Genomic DNA, 16532 nt, shown 5'->3' with positions numbered 1-16532 from the left:
TTTTAAAATATTATATACATTTGTATAATTTTATCTTTATATATACTTTAGCAACTTTATTTATATTTGTATAACAAATTACGTTATGCCTTGATTAAACGCAGTTATCGGTTGATTATACGTAGCGATAGATTTAGATATTGTCATTCTAATAGAAGTCCAAAACTAACAATATATGGTCAATACTTCGAACACTAAAACTAACAGTACATGGTCAATACTTCGAACGCTAAATGATTTCTAAATGAAATTAAAAACCTGCTGATGAATTTCAGTTTAGTATATGATAATAAAACTAAATACTTAGTTTTATTATCGTATAATATTAACTCACTCCCCTCATGTTTAAGCAAGGGAAACTTTATATATATACTTTTTCCAGACTCCTACCGGCTCGTTTTTTTGAAAAACATTTTTATTTGGCATAAGTGTGAACGTACTTGAAGTGTTACATCTTAAACGTTAAAAACCTATGTGGGCGCCAAATACAAAATTGATACTTTCAGTTTGTCAACATTATCAATACACAATAATGTTGACAAGTTTAAAGTCACAAGAAATAACCGCTGAAAATAATGATAAAGCTCCAAACCATGCGTTAAGGTAGAAATTTTTAACGGTTTATATAACTGGTTAGTAGAACTTGGATGTACTGATTGAATCTGATTTTGCACTCTTCTCTGGGAACCTGATGTTATTTTGTTTTTATTTGCAGCATTTTTTTATGAGTAGCCATAACGCAGTGATTAGCGCACTTGCTTCAGAAGCTAGAGATCCGTAGTTCAAAGCCACCTCTGGGCAAGTTTTATATCATCGGTGAAGAAAGAGGCAGGAACATCCTTTCAAATGCTCTTCCGCTATGCTCTGTGATAAAACCGTAAGGACTTCTTGGGGCACCTAAAACAAAAAATAAAAAAATATTTACTCTATTAAACGAGATAAAAGTAGAGTTTTTATAGCGTTGTAAAAGCCAGACAGCTCATTTTTTTATGAGCTATTTTGTACAGTAGTCGCAAGAAAACATTTTTTTATATTTTTTGTAGCTTTTGAGTGTGAATATTGTATAAGTAGGAGAAAAGAATTGATTCTTGTTTCACTTGCTGCTTAAGAAAAAGTAAAGCTAACTTTAAACCTAAATATGAGACAGTTGCACTGCTGCTATGGTATAAAGAAGATGCAATATTAACTTTTAGAAAGATTTTTATCATTTGTTAAAATGATCAAAGTATGCCAACACTGGTGTAACTTTATTTATAAATTAAACGTCGTTAAACCTTTAAAAACAGTTAAAATAGACTTAAGGGAAAGGGCGATGAATATATTCTTTACCCCCACATACTCTATGAGTACATCCTTTACTACAGAGTCACATCAAAACATACATTACTTCAATATTTTTAAAACCCTTACAACACTTCAACTCTAACTGTATTTTCACAACGTTATTAATGTATTTTTATAGCGTTATTTTTAAGTAATTGTACTGCATACTACTTTAAAAATATATACGTCACATGTTTTACTATTACATCATATAGTAAGATTGAACTTACTAATTTGATCTAGGAAAAAACATTTAGCAAAATGTAGATATCATTTTCAAACCTCTTACTGAGACCAAATTATTTTTAACCGATTATAGTCTTTCTTACCAATTTATGACGTTTTCAATTTTGACCAATTTTTTCTTAAACTGATTTTAAAGATATCCATATTCAAGTGACATCATAAAATCAGTTGATCAAAAACAATTGAAATTATATTAGGTTGAAAACTCTGTCAATCGTAATCTTAGTATGTTAAAAAACTAGTAGTCGCAGGGGTGGATCCAGGATTTTCATTGACTGTAGCAAAAATGCCATAAATATTTTTTCCGTCTAAAAAAAAAAAAAAAGGTCCTAGCTTTTCACATTTTCCGACAGTACTAAAAGTCGAAGTTTGCTGATTTACTATATGCTCTACACTTGCCGACTTGAATTAAAATTCGTTGATATTATATGCTGATCATATATATTTAAATTTAAAATTTGTTGATAGGGGAAGGTACCGCACCATTTGCGCCAGCCTTGGATGTACAGTGGGTTATAGCGATTTACAAAGCCTTATAGCACTGTTCTTTTTCCCCGTCCGTTTTTGAGCGGAAGAGCATTACTTGTTTTATGCGACGTTAAAACCATCCATTTAAAATAAAATGACTGCTTTTTTAAAATAATGAATAATTTTTAATGAAACGATAGTTTACTTGTCTTTTATAATTTTTAATCGTGACTAAAACCCCGACCTATTTATTATAAACTTAGTTTTCCTGAAAACCATGTTTTATAGCCTCGCAACGGAGATATTTTTCAAACCGATAACCGATTAGGTCTGAAATTTGGCATACGTGTTTGTATCACATGTAATTACAAGCTCTACTAGAATTAGGTTTATAGCTAATTGCGTTCTACTTTTGCGAGTGATTTTGTGTTCCCTAATAACACCAAAACTTCTAAATATGACTAAAATGCATATATTTTGACTTTTTTGGGTCAAAACCCGAAACTTTTAGTGTATTTTGTAATTGCATAAGAAAAGGATCACAAGCCAAAATTTCAGTTCAAGTTTATTTACGGTTGCTGAAAAAACTCTGTCACCAGCTATTCATTTTTTACGCTTTTGCCTATCAATAATTATGCGCAACATTAATTTTTAAAAATTTTCAAATTTTAACTTTTATTTTAATAATATAACATATATGCACTATTAAAAAATGGGGAAAAAAAAGTTGAAATGCAAGATTTTTCTTAATGGTATACTACCACCATAATGGAGACCAAAGAAAAATTCTGGGTGAATGGTTGCGCTAAGTGTGCAATGTGAAAAAATAACTAATTATAAAAAACAAAAAATTATTTGACTGAAAAAAATATTTACAAATTCGCAACAATGAATTACATTCTAATATATAACTTATTAATAATCTAAAAATTAAAAAAAAAAAAACCAATTTAATTACAAATTAACTACATATTTATATTTATATTATTAAATAACTAAAGTAAAAAGTTAAAATAATTGAATTCATCTCTGTTTATATAAAAATAAAAAATAAAAATTTACTTCAACATTATTGCCGTGAGAGCATCCAATGCTAATATCGTAACTGAAAATATACATTGACTTTATATATATAAAAAAAAAAGAAGCTTAAAGACTAGGTTTACATGAAATTCTTTATAATCAATACTATCAGCGAACTAGTTATGAGATTAAATCTTATATTTATAATTGGCTACAATATTTTATACCTAAATACATCATAATGAAATGGTACTATAGTTGTAATTTAATTTGTAATTGAAGTTCTAAAATAGAGTTTTAAGTATAATATCATATATCTGTGAGATAAAATGGTAATATATAGGTATTACATAAATTTACAAAACTAACTTATATAAACTTTGCTAACATGATACACAGAGCTATGGTTAGGGCACCCTGTAGCTCTCAAATGAGAGGGGGTTTAAGGCTTTTCAATGGACCTTGTTATGATTTGAAGTATTAATTTTTCATCTTTAAAAACACATAAACAAATTATTTTTAAATTAAGGTTGAGAAAAAAAAAAGCAAAACTTAAAAAATTATAGTCAAAATAAATAAAAATAATTACTTAAAAAATAATATAAATTTGACAGATGATAATTGATGAATTTTATTTAATTAGAAACCTGACAGAAAAAAAACTCTTTAAAGTGTTAATCTAAAAGCAAACAAAACATCTTAAAAGGTAGGTCTTAATTAGGGTCTCAAAAGAAGCAAAACAAAGTTTGACCAAAATAATTAAAATTGATGGAAGTTGTTATAAGATGTTTTTACTCAAAGCTCAATGGAAACTGGTTTTTACTCAAAGTAGCCGAGTTAAAAAGCTAAACGGTTCAGAAAAAATCTGTGAAATTTAACAAGGTGAAAAATTAGATTCTTACCTAATAAGTAAAAAACCATTTGTATCTTGAATAAGATTCTATGCCTCACTAATAATATTTAATATCTTATCATCATTATCGTCACAAATACTTGTTTTTTCAGGAATACTATTCAAAGCATCAATCAAGGCATCAGGAAAATGATCCTGAAGCATCAGACGAGAGATGAGAATGCTTTGAAAATCTTCTGGAACTGACCAATATGCTTCATAAATTGAGAACTTGCGTGAAAATCTTTAAAATAAAAACATTTCCTTATAAATAGCTTAAAAAAATTTTTAAACATATAATATGAAAAGGTATAAATAAAAAAAATTAATAGTACTATGGTCTGAATTATTATATGAACAAATAGAAAGAAAAAATATTAATAAAGTACTATAGTATGAGTCATTAACTAACCAAAAAATATAATTCAGAATATAAAAAAAAGTTGTAACTACCTCCCATACACAGATTTTATCTTGCAAATATGAACCACCTTCCCAGCCATGTACAACTTACTTTCATTTTCAGGGTTATAAGGTTTGATGTTTAACATATCTTTGTTATTTTTGAAAAAATTTGCAAAGTTAGATTTTGAGGATCCAGTTCCACATAATCCACAATCACATAAGCATCCTCTGATAATCTTCCACTGAAATGAAATTATTATTGCTAAAACATTTTCTAAAAAACAGGTATTTGTGTTTTAAAATATGATATAAAATCATAAAATCTGATTTATTGTACAAAACTAAAGATACTATATATATTTTCCTGTGTCAAATTGGCCTAACTGAACCTTATTTCTATTTCAGTATCTATGCTCAAGTCAAATTTGACAATTAACTATTTTTAAGATCTTGATTAAGTTTCAAATGCGATTTTCTCAGAATGAGCCATAGCGGGGTTAGGTCACTCTGGTGCACTCAACATATATACGTATGTATGTATGTATGTATGTATGTATGTATGTATGTATGTATGTATGTATGTATGTATGTATGTATGTATGTATGTATGTATGTATGAATGTGTATGTATGCATGTATGTATGTATGTATGTATGTATGTATGTATGTATGTATGTATATATATATATATATATATATATATATATACATATCTACTATAGCATATTTATGTAAGCATTTGCTCACTTTTTTTGCTCACTAAATCGATATGGCTTTTTAGAAAAAGAAGAAAAAAACGAAGAATAATGAATGAAAAGATTGCTACCCCATGCCAAACCTACAGTCAATGTAGCAGGACTCCGCTGCGCTACATTGACTAAGGGTTTGTCAGTCGATGTATGTACTTCAGTACATACATCGACTGACAAATAGTTAGGCTATTTGTCAGTTGATGTATGTACTGAAGCCTCCGGCAGCAGGCTATTTCAGTATGTCACACTGCTCACCTAAATCAGCAGTATAAGATATATACATATATGTCTATATATGTATATATAAACATATGCATATATGTATATATAAATATATGTTTATATGTATATATATATATATTTATATATATGTATATACAGTATTGGACAAAACATTTGCAACCAACATCAAACAATGCTAAAAAGTGTTCCTAATTTTACATGTCTTAAAAACGAAACAAACTATACTACCACAGCAAACAGTTCAGGAGTCTGGAGTCATAGCATGCCATGACATGAGCAATCAGCTGACAGGTGACAGCACACAGGAATAATTTTGTTGACAAGTGCCATTTTGCAGCAGTCAAAACAAGTGCAACTTTTTTGGTTTGTTTCATTTTCTTAAGTCTGGTCCATGTCAACGTCATGGAAGTTTTTTTAATAATTAAAGGAAGTATCCAGATGTTTCCAGAAGCATCCAGAAGCTTCCAGAAGTTTCCAGAAGAAGCATCTGGAAGCATCCAGTAGCATCCAGAAATATCCAGAAACATTCAGAAGCATCCAGAAGCTTCCAGAAGCATCGAAAAGAAGCATCTAGAACCTTCCAGAACAGGTTCACACAGGTTCATTTTACTATATAAGAGACATGTAAATTGACATGTAATTCAGTCAGTATATGGAAGTCAATCAGTCAGTATTATCAAGACAGTTTATCAAAGTGAGTTTTATCAAAATGTTTTATCGAAGAACATCAATACAAGAAGTGAAATACAGCAAGTGTTTCATTACATCAATACAGTCCACATCCAACCAAGACGTTGTGTTCCACAGAACATTATTGTATCATCACAAGGTAAATGTAACACGGTAAGCCTTGAGAAGCATGATTATTTATTTTTATTATTTTTATGACTTTAAGTGCAAAAATGGCTTCCGACAGTATTGGATAGGAACTAAGAAAGAAAATTATTGGCGATTACATAAGTGGAATGTCACAAAAAAGTATTTGTGATAAATATTGCGTGAAAAAATGGACCATATCAAGATTAATTTCCAAATATCGTTCTACGGGGAAGTTGGCAGCAGATAACAAAGGTGGAAGACCGCGTTCCACCACTTCTAGAGAGGATTCTATGATCGTCAGATCTGTCAAGAAGGATTCCTGGATATCATCAGTCGAGATAAAAAAGCAATTAGAGCTGCCTGTATCGGACCGAACAATCAGATGACGTGCTGTTGAAGCCGGATTGTTTTCTCGACACCCTGCGAAGAAACCGCTGATTTCACTATAAAACCAGAAGAAAAGACTCCTGTTTGCAACATCTCATATTGACTGGAATGTACAGAAACGGCGAACTGTCCTGTTCAGTGATGAATCGAAGTTCAACATCATTGGGAGCGATGGCATTTGCTGTGTATGTCGACCAGCCGGAAAACGCCTTGATTTACGTTACTGCCATAAGACCGTGAAGCATGGTGGAGGCAATGTAATGGTCTGGGGGTGTTTTTCTCCTAACGGTCTAGGTCCAATACATCGAAACGATGAAATAATGGACCGTTTCATGTATAAAAATATCCTGAAAGATGTTATGTTTCCTCATGCTGAATGGAATATGCCAATAAAATGGGTTTTTCAGCAAGACAACGATCCGAAACACACTGCAAAAGTAGTCAAGCAGTGGTTTCGAGACAACCACCTATCGGTGATGGATTGGGCGCCTCAATCTCTGGATCTCAACCCTATCGAGAACCTGCGGGATATCGTCAATCGCAGAATTAATCGTGAAGGTGTTCGTAATAAGGATCAACTGTTTGAACAAATCCAAAAGGCCTGGGCAGCGATTCCACAAAGTTTTATTGATCACCTGATTGAATCTATGCCTTGAAGATGCAAGGCTGTGATCGACAACAAAGAATTCGCCACGAAATATTGATAGCGAAATACAGCTTGGTCAACATTTTGTTGAGTTGCACTTGTTTTGTCCAGAAGGAAATCAACTTTTTTAATACTTTTGATTAATTTATTAATTTTTGTGTACAAATAATGAACTTTGTGATGAATAAAACTTGAAGAACTTTAGAGTTGCATAGTTATTTCTCTAAATTTTTTCAATTTAGAGAAATAACTATGCAACTCTAAACAGTTGCATAGTTATTTCTCTAAATTGAAAAAATGCAGCACTTTTATATAAAGAAACTAAATTAGCATTATTTGGTTGCACTCGTTTTGTCCGATACTGTATATATATTTATATATATACATATATAAAACTAAATTTATTTTATTTTTCTGTATTTCTTCATCAAGAGTGCTCAATGAATGATATCAGAGCTTTATATATTACTTTTAGTAGTGAACGTGTAGTAATTTTTTACTTTATCTTGTCAAACAAACACACACATCGAACTAAAGTTGCTAGCATTTCAGGTAACCGTTTGCTTTCATAGCATTTTTTTGTAACAGTGCTTAACATTTTGCTTATCACTGACAGTAACCATACCAGCAGAAAAAATTCTATGCATGATCAGATCAACATAGATACTGTTCAAAAATTGCAATAATTTTTGAACAGTATCTATGTAATTTGGAGAATGATGATTGCTATGAAAACCTGTGCAAATTAAACGGAATTCTCTTCAAGCAGCAATTAAAATGTTATCCAATGTGTGCAAGAGGTTGTCATGTTAAGAAGCTGTTTTGTCAGGTCCTACAAAAGTTCCCTCTAATTTTACCTAGCTCAATGCAGGAAACTTCTGAATGAGGTATTTAAAAGCTACACATTTCTTATATAGGGTTTTTTTCCTTATATATTTTCCAGGTGCATAACTAAATTTAGTTTAATATATAGAGGTAGTTTTCACATTTAGTTATCAACTAATGAAAAAAATTCTTACATACAATAACTTATATAACAAGTATAGCAATAGAAACTTCTATTTCAGTGTAAAGTCTCTCAGTGCCTCACAGTCAAATGAAACAGCAGTATTTCCAGTATCTTTATTGTAGCCCCATCAATATGGTAATAACTTTGAAGCTAGTTCATTTGTGATCACGTTATTGAATGCAAAGAACTTCAATAAATAATATGGCAGAAAATTTGAAAAAAATATGACAGAAATTCAAAAAAATTTAAGATGACAGGAATATACCAAAACCTGCAGGTTTTGTTTCTGTCAGAATAATGGACTGACAGATGGATGTAAAATGCTATTGTAAAGCAAAACTACTCTTATGCTAGAGTAACTCTTACATAGCATTTAACAAATTCCAACCTAGCAGACAAGACACCAGTAATTCACTTTGATTTTTGGTTGACTGAAGGTATCATACTAGGTCAAATAACTCTTCGGTTATAACATGAGGTACATACAATACATCAAAAAGGCCTGCAGCAAACCACATTGTGAGTGGTCACAACGTGGTTGCAGTGCTTATGAGAGGCTGTTTTGTTGGAGTCACTGATAAAAATGATTGTTGGTGAAATGTTACTGGAAAGAATGCACAACTAGTCGAATGGCTGAAAGCAAGTTGTGAATAAACAATTTGTTTCCTTGTTTTATCACTGATTCTTCTATTCAAGAAGACACAGAAATAAAAATCAATTATACGGTTATTTTGTTCATATCATATCATTGGTAATGTGAAAAGAAGTAAATGAAAAGTTTAAAACCAAATGTAGAACCCTGAAGAACATCTAACTAACATCACATTTCAAATCAGTATAGCATTTGGTATTAAGCACATATTTTTTTTACATATTTTTGGTTGCTGTAGAGTGTTATATGAAATGAAATATAAAATGACTAATTTATTAAAACAAAATAAACAAAAATAATGATCATAACAAATAATAAACTTACTTTAGGTAAATTGCACTTGCTTAAAAGCTCTAAGATGTTATGTCGCAATTCATGTAAAGTGTGCATATTTAATCTAGAATTAATATTAAAACTATATAAGAGAAAAAGTTTAAGACAAACATTAGATATGATAATTTAGTAACATGAAAATAAGGAAAATCAATTTTTTGTGTCTTTACTATTTAGTATTTTTGTGTGTGCATAGAATTTTTAAGAGCAGTGCATAGAATTATAAAGAGTTGGAGTTTAACTCATTATTTGTAGAAAAAAAATGCTAAATATATATATATATATATATATATATATATATATATATATATATATATATATATATATATATATATATATATATATATACAAATCAAATCTTAATAAAATAAGATTGCTCAAAGCTATATTCTGGAAGATTATTCAGCAGATAATCCAGACCTTCCTACCATGCTTTGCTTAAAATGTAGAAAAAAGCTTGCTGGGACTTACCCTTACTTTACTATGCAACCCTATTAAGAAAGCAAAGTATATGTTTATACCTAATGTACTTTAATGAAAATTTAGTCTGTAACTATAGTTACTATACATAAGCTATACAAGTTAGACCTGAATACCAGAGTTAGACGCAAATCAAAAATTAAAAAAAATATTTGTACCTAATGTGTGTTGGAATAACCTATTTATCAAAGCACTGAAGATGTTTCAAACAGATCTACAAAAAGACTTATTTGCCAAGATAGAAGTAGAACAAGGAAATTCGCATCACTGTATAAAGTTAGAATAAAAAAAGAACTTGATGACAATCGTAAGATCAGGATTCCATACAAAGCAAGGAAAAGTTCTGACCAGTTTTATTAAAGATTTGAGCATAAATGGATCAGGGAACACTTTAGCTTTGAAAACTTTTGATCTAAAGCAACTTATTGTGTCTGACAGAAAGACTAAGAATGACTTTTTTTTTCTTTGAATAAATTGAACGAACTTCAAATAGAACTACATACCAGATAAGGTTTTAATGAAAACATTGAGGTAAGTAGTTGATTACCTAAAAAATTTTATTTTATTATTCTATTTTGAACTAACTCTATCTATTATCTACAATTTTCTAAACAACTATATCTGTTTCATTTATTTGGATTTTTTATGCCTGTATAGTTGGTAGAAAAAGATACTCTTACGGTGTATTGCAATGAAAGAGCTTGCAGCAATGGTGCTTCACCACAGAAATTACAAAACAAATGATGCTGATATCAAATTAGATGCAGGTGGAGAGGGTGGAAGGTGGAGAGCAGGGATTAAAAAATTATTTCTTGTAAATTAATTATTATCTTATTTTTATTTATTTTATGATTTTTTTTAGTAACTGGATCAAATTTAAAAAAAACTATTATAGGTTTCATTTTATCAAACACATAATTTGATGTAAATATGTTTGAATGAAAATTTATTTAAAGTATTCTTATCAGAATAATTGAGAGAGATTTTCTTGCAATTGGATTTTGTCTTTATTAACTTTATTAAAATACATAATTAGATATTATTTGAATTATTCTCTAAAAAAACATTTTACAATATAATTTAGTATGCAAGTTTTATAGTTAAACTTTAAATATCTCTCAATATTTTATGAATATTAACGTATAAAATAAATTCTTCTAAAAAAGTATAACTAAAAATAAAAAACTAAAAAAAAAAACAATTACATTTTCCTTGTTATAAATGCATTATATCAAGAAATATCATAATTACATCATTATTACATGCTGAATTAGGTAACTTAACATATTAAAATTTTACTAAAAAAATTTAAGACATCCTAAATTTTAACAAATTAAATTCACAAAGACTAATTAAAATAACTTATCCAAAATCAAAATGAATTATTAACTAAGATTAAAAGGAACAACTCACCGAGATATTATATCTTTCCCAAGAACAACTGAATATATAAAGCTCTTTGCATATACAGAAGCTTCATAACTGATGGCAAAATACAAATAAAATTAATTTTAAAAAATAAAAAGAAAGTGATTAAAGAAGTAAAAACCATTTAAAATCAAAGTTTGAGAAATTAAAGTTAAATTAATTACATATATATATATATATATATATATATATATATATATATATATATATATATATATATATATATATATATATATATATATATATATAAATATATATTTTTTTTGTTATTCACCTCCTCAAGGCCGATAAAGCCACTACAAATGAAGAGGCTACTTAATAGTGGTTATAACCCTCTCTCAACTCTATAACTCCGAAACACGAACCTTGACAAATAAGGCTGCTGCGCGGAGAAACAAGTTAAGCGCGGTACTACCAGGGACGTGGTGGGGATCGAACTCAGAACATCCCGCTTATCTAGAGAGCGCTAGACCACTACACTACAACACTACCCCATAAATATATATATATATATATATATATATATATATATATATATATATATATATATATATATATTAATGGAAGCGCTATTAAACACACTTGAACGGGGCAATCCATAAATTACGTCAACAAAATAGGGGGGAGGGGGGGGGGGAGGTCTGACTTTTTTTGACATATATTGACAGGGAGGAGGGGAGAGGTCATGGCAAGTTGACGTCAATTGTTGTGGCAAGTTGACGACATTGTTACTTTTTTAAATAAATTTAGTTACTTAAAAAAAGGAAAACTAGGCAGCAATTGCAGTCCTGTGTTACATATGTGTTAAACCTTCTGTATTTTAATAAAGCCATTTATATTCCTACTTTTTAAAAAACATCTTGCGTTTTAAAAAGACCTGATACGTATGGAACTAAATAAGCAAACACAAGATGTTTGCTCGTAACACTATTATTTTTTTAAAGTTATTGCTGGTTAGTCATTGTCTTATCTATTTATTTTTATATGCATATTTATTCATTATTATATGCATATTTATTCGTTCTTATATGCATATTTATTTGTTCTTATATGTGTGTTTATTTATTCTTATATGTGTGTTTATTTATTCTTTTTCACGTTTATATGCGAATCAACTACCCATAAAAAATTTTTATTATAATTTTATATAAACATTAAATAGGTTTTTATGTTTTTATATTAACATATTCAAAATATAAATTAGGTTGTCACTGCTATTTATTTTCAAAATAGTTGCAGAGCCAGCTCTGGATTTATGTAACTACACATATGGTTGTAAATGAAATGAAATTAAACTTTGTAGTATCCATAATATTTTTAAGTTTCCATATTACCCCATCCATATTTTCTTTTTTGTTTGTAAGTATGCTTTAAAGAAGAAAAAATTTTTCTATTGGATTAAGCTTTGGCATGTATGCTGGTAGATACTTAACAGCAATGTCATGAAAGGCTAGTGTTTGTCTAACAGTAAGACTTCAAACTTACATTAGTCCATAACAAGCATCGGCGCTTCCATACACGCATTCCTAATCGCTGGTGTCAACATTGTAGTAATAAAAGTAAAAAATGAATCTGCATTTCAGCCTCAAGTTTTTATTTCATAAGCAAGCACTTCCATTATTGAAGCAGCACAAATCAAATTAATATGCTTGCCACGATTTGCAGACAACTGTAAAATTGCTGGTGCACCTCTTAGCGAATAACCATATGTGCTGTTAGTGTGCACATTAAATCCAGTTTCATCCAAATACATACACACACATATATATTTTTTACATTAAATTAGCATAGACACTTACGTCACCATTTTGTTGTTGTTCTGTCCAAAATAGAAAAGAGACCTCTTATTGTTTCAGTTGCAGATTCACAAAAAAAAAATTTCTTTTCAATATGACATTTTATGAACACACACAAGGCATTTGATGATAACTTTCTACTGTAAAATCATAAAAAAATCTAATTCTTTGACAATAAAATTTAGATAAATTATCTATCTTTATTTTAAGTAGATTGACTTGCAGCCATTATTGCTGTGTTCAAATTATTAATTATTTTGATACTATCACATACAACTACAACTGTAATAAACCTAAAACAAAAAGCCATATTTGTGATAGAAAATCTCTTAAGTATAAATAAAAAATAACTGAAATCAAACAGATTGCCAACAAAATGAACTACGAACATGTACATGAACTACGCAGATGTTCTAGGACCTTTTTTTCTTTTTAATGTGCGCTTTGCAATTTGATACAATTTAAGCTTAAAGAATGTGCTACATACACTTTTATCCTATATTTCATATACTCCCTTTACTTTCCAGAATGCAAAGAACTTGGGCAAAAATTATATCCATTATTAAATAGTGTAGTTTAGGCATAAATTTGGGCACTGAAACCAGTATACAGGTGTCAAAATCAGCCCGGGCATGTCAATGTATGTATTATAATGATAACAGAAACAAACTGTTTAATGCATCATAAAGGAGCTGGTTAACATTTGGAACAAGACATGCTTTAATAAAAACTTTGTCAACAGTGAAAGCTCAATTAAGCCAGTGATTAATGATGATGAGAATCTATTCAACATAAAAGTTTGTATTCTTGTATTCTTTTAAATTTTTAACATATTATTTTGACATTATTTTTAAGGATTTTTTTGATGCAGGAATAAAATCACGACAAAGAACCCACTGACAGCGTAGGCTCCAGTCAATGATTTAAAGAGAAAAAGAGGATGGATATTGTTGTGCAATTGTTGAAATATGTCCGAGAGATGAATCACTTTCTTCTTTCTCCATATAATATAAGCAAAGATTATATTCTCTCATAGAAGAAAGAAGGTCAAACTTGAAGGAAAGTCAAACTTGAAGGAAAGTCTTAAAAAGTTCTTTAAAGTGTGCCCTGTGTGTGTCAACAAAAAATTAATAACAGGACTGAAAGACACAGCAAACTAGTGCAGGATTTCATAGGCAGGACACATTCAGATGACCAACTCCAAGACATGATGATGGTGGTTTAAGCAAAAAGCGGAAGATACCTAAATATGGCACCAAACAAGACTTGAAGAAAGTTTAAATAAAAAAACATTTTTTCACAAAATTTTATTGTTTTTGAAAAACATTTTTTCTAACAATAATTAAGTATCTATTGCGTTTTTTATGCAGGATTTATAATCCATTTCATTTTTTTAAACATTTGAAGATGATGCCATTGAAATAAAAAATACATAATTTATCATTTGAAGATGATGCAATTGTAATGACAACGTACTTCATTTTAATTTAACTATTTTACAAAAATACTGAATATAAGCAATAATAATTACAAAAATACTGAATATAAGCAATAATAATTACAAAAAAAAATGAATATAAGCAAAAATAATTACAATAATACCGAATATATAATATAATATATAATTTTACAAATTAATCAAAAGTTTCAATCATAAGTTCTCCAAAATTATCAATTTGAATGAACTTTTTTCTAAAACACCTTCAGCAAAACAATATCTTAGAGACCAGAAATTTTTATGGTGGGCTATTGAGACCCAATGAAGAGGATTGCCATAGTGCACATGATTGCATTAAACTTTTTTTTATATGGGACACCCTACTATTTAATCACATCACTTTGATTACTATCCAATCTAAGTAATTAAATAATTAAACAATAGTGTTAGTGTTTAATGCCATTGTTAAACACTAACACCATCGTTAAACACTAACACAATAAATTTTTTTTTACAAAAACATTACAACAAAAAACACAAGTTTATTAATTATGGGAGCAACACCTTCTCTCTCACACAACTGGTGGACAACTGACAAGTCTGTGAGGGGTGAAAGGCTGTAAAGGGCAACAAGAGCAATAGTAAGCTTGATTTTTACTATTTGTCAAAATCATCATTACCTAGCCTAAATAACCATCAATATTTATTTTCAAAAATCGTCATTATTAATCCTCGAAAACAAATACTACCTATCCTCAGTCATCGTTATCTAGAGAGTCATCTTTATCTAGAGAGTCATCGTTATCTAGAATCAAGAACCATTATCATGCATTACCTGTGATCAAAATTTATCTTCATCAACATTTATTAATAACATTGAACATCTATGATGAATATTCATCACCACTCTGCTATTAAACACAGTCAAACCTTACCATTTATTATCTATTAATAAAATATCAGCAATTTTAGCATTTATCAATAAAATATCAGTGGTTTTAGCATTGGCAAATTTTTATTGTATAAAATAATATACAAGTTTAGTCAATAATTGAAATTTAGTCAAGATTTTGTGATGATATTTTATATCATTTAATAAAAATTTGAATAAACTTTGAAATGTTTAATTGTAAGATTTTCTTTTGCTATGATAGTGAACTATTGTTCATTTTTTCAAATTTAAGGTTATGCCTCACCTTACTGCTGATCCAGAGGGACCGTATGCATAACAAACAAGTGAAGGATACTTTGACTTAAAAAGAAATGCAAGCAATGTAGCTGTACCAGCCCCAAGAGAATGCCCAACAATGACAATTTTATATTCTTCAGAAGCCATTTCCTTAAAAAAAATCAACATTTATTTTTATTTAATTTGTTGCTGTTGTATGTTATAACAGTAATAAAAAATTAGAAATTGAAAAACAAAAATTTTTTGTTTCAAATTTTACAATTGAAAATAGACAAATATAAACAAAAACACATGTATAAATAAGTTTTATTATTATTACTTGTGCTTTTTCAATTAAACGTTTCTCTTCAATTATGGCTTTGATTTGAACAGCAGCAGAAATAAAACCCTGAAAAAAAAATTAACTAACCTTATTTAAGTGAAATGAGTTATTTTAAAGCACATATTCACACTCAACAAGACATAAAGCAGATTTAAAAAATTGAGCTAAAATTTGAAACAAAATGTATATATATATATATATATATATATATATATATATATATATATATATATATATATATATATATATATATATTTATATATATATATTTATATATATATATATGTATATATATATATATATATATACATATATATATATATATATATATATATATATTTATATATATATATGTATATATATATATATATATATACATATATATATATATATGTACGTATATATATATATATATATGTACGTATATATATGTATATATACATATATATATATATGTATATATATACATATATATATATATATATATATATATATATATACATATATATATATATATATATATATATATATATATATATATATATATATATATATACATATATACATATATACATATATATATATATATATATATATATATATATATATATATATATATATATATATATATATATATATATATATATATATATATATATATATATACATAGTGGTGTACAA

General features: G+C 28.4%; 1 protein-coding gene across 1 annotated transcript in view; it reads right to left on the bottom strand.

Annotated features, from left to right (window-relative positions):
- Positions 1-2871: 2871 nt before the first annotated feature.
- The window catches only part of LOC100211246 (diacylglycerol lipase-alpha), a 52169-nt gene continuing 38508 nt past the window's right edge, over positions 2872-16532 (bottom strand). Inside the window, exons 8-14 of the mRNA XM_065813721.1 lie at positions 15849-15917; positions 15537-15679; positions 11092-11160; positions 9190-9262; positions 4406-4599; positions 3963-4196; positions 2872-3142 (exon numbers count right to left, since the gene is read on the bottom strand). Of these exons, the coding sequence (XP_065669793.1) occupies positions 4001-4196; positions 4406-4599; positions 9190-9262; positions 11092-11160; positions 15537-15679; positions 15849-15917 (744 nt within the window). The 3' untranslated portion in view covers positions 2872-3142; positions 3963-4000. The remainder of the gene's footprint in view (positions 3143-3962; positions 4197-4405; positions 4600-9189; positions 9263-11091; positions 11161-15536; positions 15680-15848; positions 15918-16532) is intronic.

This window comes from Hydra vulgaris, chromosome 12, assembly GCF_038396675.1.
Source record: "Hydra vulgaris chromosome 12, alternate assembly HydraT2T_AEP".
NCBI lineage: Eukaryota > Metazoa > Cnidaria > Hydrozoa > Anthoathecata > Hydridae > Hydra > Hydra vulgaris.
The sequence above is the reverse complement of the archived record's forward strand: the minus strand, read 5'-3'. Positions and strand labels throughout refer to the sequence as shown.